At 37.9% G+C, this 11438-nt stretch overlaps 1 protein-coding gene across 1 annotated transcript; it reads left to right on the top strand.

Moving 5' to 3' along the window:
- The first annotated feature begins 911 nt into the window (after nt 1–911).
- LOC140143117 (signal recognition particle 19 kDa protein-like) lies at nt 912–10193 on the top strand. The gene is made up of 4 exons (XM_072165163.1): nt 912–1017; nt 7503–7650; nt 8905–9013; nt 9579–10193. Exons 1-4 carry the CDS (start codon nt 974–976, stop codon nt 9713–9715), a joined length of 438 nt encoding a protein of 145 aa, XP_072021264.1. The 5' UTR covers nt 912–973; the 3' UTR covers nt 9716–10193.
- Nucleotides 10194–11438: the final 1245 nt, after the last annotated feature.

The following is an 11438-nucleotide window of genomic DNA, read 5'->3' as shown; positions in this document are numbered from 1 at the left end:
CATATTTTCCCTTATTTTCACCCCAAAAAATAAGAAAATCGCTAAAATCATCAAATCGTTGCTATGGCAACAAGCTCCGGAGGAATTTTTGGTGTGACTTTTCGACAGCCAATAAGGGGCTGGTATCTGTTTCATAGATGGGATTTGTGTACACAAAATATTAGCCTTCTTCTATTGCTAGGGATTATTTTATTTTACTTTTTGTGGTGAAAATGTTTTTTTATGTTTGCTATTCGATTTGTAAGGAAAAGAAAGTAGCCTATGTTTTGCCGTTTCAACGAACAAAAACGAGTGAGTATTGTCAAAGTTATGTTTGAATTAATTATGACTTTAAAAGTTATAGGTTAGGCCTACATATAACAATAACTTGTTCTTCAGCATATCAACATGGTGAACAAAAAAAATATCACCAATGAGGTCATATCAGTATCTTAATAGGCCTACTGAGCTACAAAACCGGGCTACAATTAAAACCCTTTCGCCTCATGCAATAAAAAAAATTGACCGTGAGCAGGCACGTGTGGTTTTTACCTGGAATTGCAATTAAATGTTCTTCAACAAAGAACAATTTTAAAAGATTTTTTTTTTGTTCTACAACTTGAAGAAGCTAGTCTCAGGTGAAAGAACCCCCATGGAAAACCAATTGTCAATCCGTCCCTCATAAAAATCACCACACCCCTATATACAAAAAATGATTCCACCCTGCCGGATCTGAAATGTTTGTTTTTGGAGAATGAGACAACTAAATCAGTCTTTCAAAATCACAATTTCTTCTTATTGTATCATTATATTTTATATACGTAGCTGATATTTAAACTACATACCATAAGATTTGAATAAGTTGTGCAGTATGATGATAACATAAAAACAATAATATAAATGATGTAATTTACTAGATAGAAACACCAAATTAAAAGGTCAAAAGTCAATTAAAAGGTCACGTATTTCCGGTAGCAGAATTCAGAAGGCGAACATGGCGTTAGCACGGGAAAATGCAGATCCTTCCCATAAGGATAGGTAAATTAGCGAAATTCTCTCAAGTGGTAGCTTCCTATTTATTTTATTCATTAGATTTGTATGTATATGTTTTTTTTGGTAAGAATTGGTACACGCAGAACTCGTGTACGTCAACATTAGGCTGCATTTTCACATCACAGTCTGACAGTCACAGTGCTAGGGACAGGCACATCTGAGTGAGGGCGCTATTTATTTTACTTGATAATAAAGCCCTATGTAAATCTGTGCCATTTTGTGCCACTGAAAACACCATTTTTGGAGAAAATGATGAATAAAACCAAAATTAACCTGTTTCAGATGCTCTAGTTTGCATTGACAACAGATTCAATGCTTTAGGAAGCAGAATGCAACATTGACTTCACTTTTGAATATTTTTTTCTGTGAGATATGCCTTGGTGAAAATCACCGTTTTGGTCAAAAAGGGGTCAAAAGGGGCATTTTTGGGAAAAAATTCTATTTTGACCCAAAATTCATCTTCTGACAAAAGGAAACATGGTTTGACAAAAACTTTCATCCTTTTCACATAACAATTCCAGTTTACTTATTTGCTGGGAGAAAGCACTTTTTTGTTATCGCTTGGGGAAAATCATTGTTTTTGCCTAAAATGGGCCCAAAATGGCCGAAAAATGGCCAAATTTGACCAAAATTAGCACAAAAATCACTTTTTTACCACCTTAAAATTTGAATTTTCATACAAAATTTCACAGATGTGTTGAAAATGATAACATACATAATATTCAACAAAAATTAGATTAAATTACAGTGAAAACAAAAAAAAAATTGACAGGGGGCACAAAAATTATCAAGTCCCCATGCACTCCTATGGTAAGTCTTATCAGAGAAAATGGCCCAATGTTCCGACAGTAATTTCGTCATAACTTCACTTAGCAATACAGTAGAAGATTGGTTTTGGTGTCAAATTGTTTCTGAGAAGTTCTCTCTTCCAATAAACAACAATTCATGTTAATAGAATTAATTTGAAATTTTTATGCCTGTCCCTAACAGTGCAGTCTCAGACATGACTAGCTCGAGATACTCTAGCTAAAATACAGGTTTACATTTACTATCTTACATTATCTTGCTGTATTTCAGCTAGAGCTCCAAACGACAAGCTTCGGGTTTTTTGGAGAACAATACTGTTACGTAAGATGAAGAAGAAACCCGCCTCGGAGCCCGCCCTACTCATTATTTCATTGTACTTATTGCAATTTGCCTCCACACATTACGTAATCAACACAAAGCTTTTGTGAGGATTAGTGAGTGGATAAGAAATTGACAGTGGAGGATCGAAGGACACGCCGATTGTTAGTTGTCAATCATGAATTGCCAAGCGTATTAATATTTTACTGCATGGCATTCCGCAAACACCAAGACAAATTATGCCGTATTTTTCCAAAGATCATCTCATATGAAGTAAGCTGAATGCGATCTGTACTTTTGTAACATTCCGATCGCTTTTGATCACCTATTATCGGCAAATTTGCTTGAAAACACGTGAGTTCATGTTGTGTAAACATAATTAGCATAGACACAAATGAAATTACGATGCAATACAATGCAATTTGAATGCGCAGCAATCTATAGAAATAACGTTGCCCGGTTTTATGCAGAATTAGACCCTGTCTGGACATGACACTAGTTCGCAACGCAAACTAGACTGCGGAACTCAGTCCTCAATGATAGTCAGTAATGTATCTTTTGGTCGTTACATGACTATCATTTGAGGACTGAGTTCTTACCATACATCTTCCGAGGTGCAGTTTAAGACAATAGCTTGGGATTATTGGGGCAGAGGTTATCTTTTGAATTCTTTCATGACCGCTGAAGCAGCAATATATCATTATTTTAATATATCCAGGCTGGACACATCACACTACCGTGTGATGTGTCCAGTTCTTCGCCGAACTTACATATAAGATGGAGAGTTTAGCATAACGGCCTGCCTATTTACGCTTCCTGAAAACACTCTTGCACATAACATACAAAACCACAAATTCACTAACTTCAACTTGCACTACCGACACCATGAAAAATATTTTAATTATTACCGATCCTTCAGAAGGGCCTACTTGCAAATATTGGCAGTTTCATAAAATCCTGCTGCTGAAAATCGTAAATTCCACAATCTTCTGTCAGATCCAGGTCAGTAATCACAGATGGGCGAATCTACCAGCGTGACAAGACCAGAGATAATAAAGGATGAGAGGCCACGCCGTACAAATAGCTAGCCTGATTGGCAAGCGTCGTCGCTGGCTGGAACTTCTACGGTCGTGTATGATGAGTAGAGACCATAGAGCCCTATCTAGGGCTCTGTGGAAGAAACGGTTCCTAATTTTGAAGCCATGGATAATATATTCATTTATACGAGAACCATATTTTTCTACCAATCACAGAACAGAATTTCACCTACTCACAGCTGTCAATCATTCTTGTGAAACGTAAGCTCCGCCTAGTATCAAGGTCTTCTTAGAACTGCGCATTGGTTGTGCACATTAACTAGCCTCCAGCACAAATCCTGTGCACACGATCAGGTTGGATGGGCGGTTTACGCCTGGTTTACACAATAGGAACTGCGATGCATCCTAAACTGGATCGTTTCCGTGTATTCGCATTGCATGGTGGGTAATCGCCTGCCAGTTTGCGTAGCTCCACGTTCAGTCGTTCACAACAGTTAAAAATCAACACAGGTAAATCCATATAAAAATTAACATGGACACAAAATTGACATAGCTTATGTAATTCAAATAATAAAATAATAAAATGTAATATTATCATGATAGATGCAAGTTTTATTAAAACTTGAAAAGATTATTAAGTCCAATAATTTGTTTGTGTTAGCTTGCACGAGTCACAAAATGGCGACCCATCACGCATTTTCTGCATGTGCCGACATTAGTAACTCATAGTGACTGTCCTCAAACTAGCGCCAGTGTGTCTCAGGCCTGATAACGACCCCAGGTAATTTTATGCAGAAAGTTTTCTTGCGAACAGCTGCAGGTGACAATTAAACAATGAACACGGCTTGTTTATGTACATGCGTGGGGAGGCTTGTACATCAGCTGGCGTGTTTTGGACATGTTCCGGGGTAAAAAAGGGTCGTTTTTCTTCATGAAAAATACCAGCGATGACCAGTTTTTTGTGGGCTATTTGATTTACAGGTATGTCGGTTCGTCATAGGGTAGAAATGATAGCTGTACAATTTGTATAACATACAGTTTAACATAGGCCTAAACATTAAATGGGCACAACTCGACCTTCCGTATTATGCATAAGTATGTGGAAGTGGCAGGCATAAAGCAGCATAATCAAGCCTGTCAAGGACACTCGGCGTGAATTGAAAGACCATGTCACTCGCCACAAAAGAATGTCAAAGGTCATACGACACCAATTTGGTGTCTTTCCGCGCCTCGAAATATGATGCTTAAAGTCTATGACTGAACGCAAACTTAGAAAAACGGGCAAACAGACACATCATTTATCGGTATGACATTTTCGTTATTGGTGACGCCCTATCTAAGTTTGCACTGAAGTGCCATCTCAGTTTTGGTGCACCGACTTGGATCATGTGCTAATGAATTTTTATTTATTCTGGATAAAATAATGGAGTATTTATTATAATTTCAAGCATAGAAGTTTAGGTAAGAAGTACAAGAAGCTGTGTAATTAATATTTATGACAAACATGCAACTATTTAAGCTACAGGAGCCTTGTATTTTTTAGTGCAAACTCTAATTGAAACCATGCAGTTGCGTTGCACTAGCTTTTTGTATACACTTCATCCCATACCGTTGTGCAGAGCTACTACGGTATGGGTTCCTCGTACTAGACATGACACTATAATATTGCATGATTGTAATCGGTGGTGGCCGCATTGCATTCTCTAAATTCAGTAAATTTTCATTGTCAACCGTGTAATTGAATGGGATTATTTTGAAATTTTAAAACGCTTGAAATATCACAAACAAATAGGCCTATGTAGTATGTTGATAAATAATATATACAAGCTAAAACCGTTGGGTTTCGATAAATGAACCCCACAATTTGCACAAATGACAAAACTAACCGACTTATTGGAAAATGCCATACGGCCGGGCGGTTTCACAAGTTGCCGGCTCGATCATGTCATCCGCCGCCTGATTGTAATGACTATTGACAGACCACCCTGAGTAAGGCAAAATTTCCTTCCTTGTGTGGAACGGACTCGCTATCGGGGAAATGTACGTAACCATTTATATTCCCCACCGGCCACCGTAGCACGATAGACACCCATATGATAAAGGATGCGAAGGTGGGGTGTTCCTCACAAAGCCGACCTCAATTCCGAAACATTTAGTGATAGTTAAAAATGCGATCCCCGACCCTTTGGTTACCTTTGGACAAATTTGTAGAAATCTCCGCGGAGTCTCCGTGTCTGATGTTCCCCGAATCAAACATCGAAAATGTCGCATTTCTCAGTCCCGGTGATGATACTATATCCGCATCGCTGTTTTCATACATTAATATGCATATCTCTGACCCCTGTAAGGTCAAAAACTTGGCGTTGATTTCAACCAATCCGATCCACCGATTGTGACCACGTGGTCGGTTTCATGAATATTTAATAAGCAGCTTGATACTGACGTCATATCTGAGGTGACCAGGAGGCAGGAGCCACCATTTTGGTCAACTGAACTCAACTCGTGCATTCTTTTGGTTCACATTCATGAATCAAACAAAATTTTCAATAACGGGTAATAGTAGGATTTCAATTTTTTATTAATGAAGTTACTTGTAGTTTTGAGGAATGACAAAGTTGTTTTTGGAAACTTAGATGTTTGTTTCAACTGATGATGTAGGATCGCAAGGTGAGTGAATTCGTGAAGAGATTTGCTTGTTTGAGTGATAGTAGGATACGGGATGTAGGCTAGTCCTCTGTGTTTGACCTGCTCTGACTTCTCAATTCACGCGGAATTATTCATACCTGCTTACCAGCCCTCGAATTAACCCACGGCACCCATGGCATTTTTCCGTGGGTGCCCATCCCCACTGCCGTAATGCCCTCAAAATATGTCCTTTACCCAAGGCAGTCACTTGCCGTGCCCTCTAATGAAGTTGCCGTCGGTGCCCCAGCCCTGCCCCTTCATTATAAAATCATTTATCTATGTTTGTGTGTGTTCTTCTTTTTTTTTGAGAAATTGCCTTGGTGCCCTTCTCAAATTTTCAACAGTTGCCATGATGCCCTCTTGAAATTACAAACTGCCGTGCTTGCCCTTTCAGTGAAAATCCAAGGCAATTTTCAACTTGCCCTAAAAAAGTTGCCGTGTGCCCCTTCAGATCTTTAATTCGAGGCCTGCTGCTTACCAGACAGCAATACTGCGTATTGCTGTATGGAACCAGACATATTGACAGACATGCAATCAATCAATGCATGTTCAACTTCAAATGATTACGGGCTCAGCACAGCTTGTTGTGCCGTTCCTTTCATTCGAAATACCACATGCATGCATGCACAGATGCATGAGTTTACCGTTTTCTAAAATCCATTTTCTGTGTTGTATTCTGTGTTGTAAAATTTGTAAATCCGTATGATCGTATCATGAATAAAGCAATAAGAGGAAGCCCCGCCAGAGCATTTCTTTGGGGTGAACCAACCTGCATGGTTATCAAATTAATCAGTGACAAGTGCCAGGGTCATTTGTTTGGCAACATTTTCTTAACATGATCAAGGACATTTCATTCCCTGAAGGTCTGGTTCACCCCAGAAGAACTGCTCTGGCGGGGCTTCCTCTTTAAAATGTATAAACAATGATATTAATGTCACAATAAAGTGTTCAATATCACAATCAATATGCTCTGATTGGAATAATCTCATGATAATAGGCCGATTATTGATATTTGGAGGGATATAGGGGGCTCATGCCTTAAATATACCTTTATTTCTGTATTATTAAACAGTATTTTTATCATAAAAATTGACACGCACAACTGATGATTGTTTTTAACATTTAATTTTTGTCACATCATACAAAAATGTCACTTTCCATGTTCTACTTCCGATTCCGTGATTTTTTTCTGTTTTCTGTAAAACAGAAAACTTCGGACTCTAGTTTAAGGGTAATAATTGCATCAATTTAATTACTTGTTTAGGGTTGGGGAAAAGGCAACTTCTTGTTTCGGGTAGCAAATCACGCTACTTATACTTATTTATGGCCAGGGGTGCCAATTTCAGTCTCAGAAATATTTTTTGTGAGTCAATGGACATGCCAGATACCCCTCCCCCCTTTGACACTATAGTGCCCCCCTGGGCACTGTAGCCAAAAAATTTGAAATCTGTGCACTCATCAATGATACCTCTTGTTCACCTTGAAGATGAACATACAATAATGAATTATAAATATATATAAATAATGAATTATAAAAAAGGCTGCATATGATTAAAAAAGTGACTTGTTATCAGTATGCAAACATAATGCACAAATTTGCAACATTGTCTTTTTTTTATCCAGGTGGATATGCATGTATCCAGCATATATCAATAGCAAAAAGACTGCGGTTGAAGGAAGACGTATAACAAAGGAAAAAGGGGTAGATAATCCAACGGTGACTGAAATCAGAGATGTATGTCAAGCTATAGGATTGACCGCAGTTGTGGAGGTAAGAAAAGATTGGGTTTTATTTTTAATATATAAGGACTCTTACTGAAATTTATTTTCAATAAGCATCCTTATTGAAATGCTTAATGACACAAAGAGCCAGGAATCCTCTTATTTTAAGGAAAGTGCAGATATTCTGTGCACCTATCCAGAAGGGTGCCCACTCAATAAAGAAAAGGGGGAAGAGAGAATGCATAAAAACATATTCATATACAGATTTGGACCCCCTTATTTGCACAAAAGATTGATTTTGACTCAGAAGAGGACCCCCCCCCCTTCCCTCATAATGGGAACAATAAAAATATAGGTCAAAAAATGTTGAGCTACCCCCTTTCAATTCAATCTGTTCCAGCTCAAGTAACACCTTATTAGTTTCACTGGTCCTTTGGATGTACATAATAGGTATTAGCATATTACTTTGAAAACCCAATTTAACAGGGCTGTAGTGCTAGTTTTAGACCTGATCCTAATAAGGACAATATGCATGAGGTGTCATTGGAGTTGGAACAGAATTTCACTTATAAATAAAGCCTGCACAGAGTTAGTCTTGTATGAAGATGCAGTGATTACTTACTGCTTACTGCTCCCTTAACCGGCTTGGTCGTCGGGGCACCACTGGTGACTTCTTAACAAACTCTCTCCATCTGCTCCTGTCTTCCACTGCCCTCTGTGAGGTGGCAAAGTTCAGGCCAGTCTATTCTTTTATGTTGTCTTCCCATCTCTTTTTCTGTCTTCCTCTTTTTCTTGAACCATTCACTGTACCCTGTAGGGTTGTCTTTGATAACCCAGATGAGCGAGAGATGTGGCCATACCAACATAGTGTACGTTGCCTGACTGTTAGTAGGTCGTCATAGGGACCAATAGCTTGTTTCACCCTGTTCCGTTGATTTTGCAGTGATTACACTTCAATAATAAAGCTGTATAATCCCTGAATGAAGTCTTGGCAATAGACTAATTTCATGTAAGTTTACATGCAGTGACAGCACTACGAGGTGCAAGGGGGCATTCCCTCACCCCATATGTTTTGTTCCCCCAGTTTGCTTCCCTTTTATTTAAGGCCATGTCAGCCTTAAACCCCAAAATTACAAAAATTGCAACTTTTATGCAAAATTTGTTGGTTTTGCCCCCCTGAAATTCACAAAATAATTCCTGGCGCTGCCACTGCTAACATGAAGGCTATACCAGTGTGTGTTTCTGTGCAGATTATCCATAAAAACTAATTCTTTTATTCAACTATTGGTCATATATATAACAGAACAAGATGTATACCAGAGAGCTGAACAGAGACCCAGTCTTTAGAGGTAGAGTCCGTGTACAACTCAAAAAAGAAGATGGCTCCCCTGTCTTGGACCAATACCCTACAAGTAAGTGTGTTATAAAGCTGAATTTACACATATTTCTTGATCACTTTGGTTGAAAAGCAAATCGCATGTATAATTAGTGTGCAAAATCACTATAATTTTCCACACTCACACCATGCATATCATCACTGTTCTAGCAAAACCTTGTCACTCCAATAGCTGCTAGGTGTTAATTAATGTACAATATTGTTACGAGGTTATTCCAGAACAGCGACAAAATGTGAGTTTTAATTTCTGCAAAAGCGATCGAATGTCAATTCAGTCTAACATTATAGTAAAAGTTTGTTTTTTTAGAGTCACTTTCTCTCAATAAATACACAATTCTGTGTGCACTTTAGGGTGAAGAAATAAGGAGTAAATGTAGCCCAAATAATTCAAATCAAGATCATGGATGTGACCTTCATTTGTCCCTGTTGATGTTGGCATATTAAATGATATTGATATACATGTTGACAAATTTTTGAAAAATTTCATCAGTCTATGCACATGCCTTAATATCAGTTTCATATGTTTCTGTGCAAATGTTGATATTAATGAAAGCTCTTTACTTGTTTTTTATTCTACATAGGAAAAGCCTTAATGATCCATCTAGGTGAATTGATTCCCAAACTAAAAAGCAGAACCCAGAAACAAGGAGGCAGTGATACGAGCGGCGGAGGTTCCCAAGATAAAGGCAAGAAAAACAAACGCAACCGCAAGAGATGATGACAAGAGGACCAGATTTGGACTTTACTTTACTTATTTATCAAGGACATTCTTTATGACTGTATATCTAAATTCTTCAGTATACCAAAAGGGGATTATTGTGGTGGTACCACAGGACACACATTGTTCCAAGTTGGTATTTGAATCACACAAAAACATCTTCCCCTAGACACTAGCAAATTTGTACTGAAGGATTTAGATGATGATTTTAGGCAAATGGTGATCATGAAAAAAAATTCCAGCCAAGAATATGACCACAATTTGTTTTAATGTTGGTTCGTGATAAATTCAGTATATCAAGAACTGTGCTTCTTCAAAACCTCATTTGGAGCATGTTTGGCCTTTCTGATCCTTTGTATGGTCATCTCAAAAGGAGGCTCTACTTGCATGGTGCACATTGTTTATTCAAATGCCTTCACAATAAGTCTTTACTTTAAGCATTCCAGCACTTTGCAAAAATGCAGAAAAGAAGAGGGCATGTGCATAGAGATCCTCTTTTTGTATCAAGATAGCAGATCTGTTGCAAATGGTCTATGGACTCTACTGTAATATGTTGTAGTAAACCTTTGACGAGAGCGTATTTTAAGTGTGCATCTCATATTTACTGCGTTGAAATGAATGCACTTGACTCTGATTGGCTGTGGAGGCGATCTGCTGTTGCCAGTGGAAATTTATGAATGAATTTTGCGCTTTACACGTTGTTAGCTTCCGACTTTGCAACATCACGGTAGTACACGCTTGTCAAAGGTTTACTGAAAAATATCATAGTCTTGAACCTGCTATACTGATCGACTGCATGGAATCTTTGGTTTCATTATGGAATATAATCATGACTGATTTCACATACATAAGCTTTCCAGCAAATCTGAAAATGTCTTTAAAAGCGTTATAAGGGTGTTGTATTAGGTTCATCTGGATTGTCAATTATAATTGTTTGATGGAATTCATACTATCAAATCCATTTTTTGGTGACATACCTTGTTACAGTTTCATGCTGCTACGCAGCATTTCATCAGAACTGGCAACCCGGCTTCTTCTACTTTCCTGAAGTTGCTGCCGGTGGCGGCGCTAGAAGCTGGTCGAAAATATTCGGTAAGAAATAATTCCCCTCGTCTCTGTTCAGGAAACGAGGGCGAAACACCATGAACAGAGAGGGAATTATTTCTTGCGAATATTTTCAACCAGCTTCTAAGCGCCGCCACCGCAGCAACTTCAGGAAAGTCAAGAAGCCGGGTTGCCAGTTCTGATGAAGTGCATTGCTGAAACTGTAACAAGGTATGTCACCAAAAATGGATTTGATAGTATGAATTCCCATCAAACAGTTATAAGGGTGTTATAAACATGTTTTTGTTTTGTTAAAACATTTTAATAATATTTAAATGTCAGATTATATAAAGGTCATGAAAACGATTTGAGAACAGATTTTTAAAATGTTGCAAACATGTTAATGTTTTATTTGGCAACAATTAAATTACAGTATGTTACAATGATTTACAGTATATGTTTTTGAATGTTATTAAAAGGGTTTTATATCCTTTATAAAAAGCCGGCATTTAAACCTTTCTGTAAAATGTTTTGTAATTGCTGGGTTACTTGTTGGCCCTTACTAACCCTAAACCTCCTTCTGGAAGTTATATACCCCATTTACCTTATGGAAAAGGTTTTTTAACACAAGTCTCCATATACATGAATGACAGCCAGTGAAAAAATATCACCGACCATC

The sequence above is a fragment of the Amphiura filiformis genome, chromosome 20, assembly GCF_039555335.1.
Source record: "Amphiura filiformis chromosome 20, Afil_fr2py, whole genome shotgun sequence".
Lineage (NCBI taxonomy): Eukaryota > Metazoa > Echinodermata > Ophiuroidea > Amphilepidida > Amphiuridae > Amphiura > Amphiura filiformis.
Note: the sequence above shows the minus strand (reverse complement) of the source record. Positions and strands in the feature narration are given on the sequence as shown.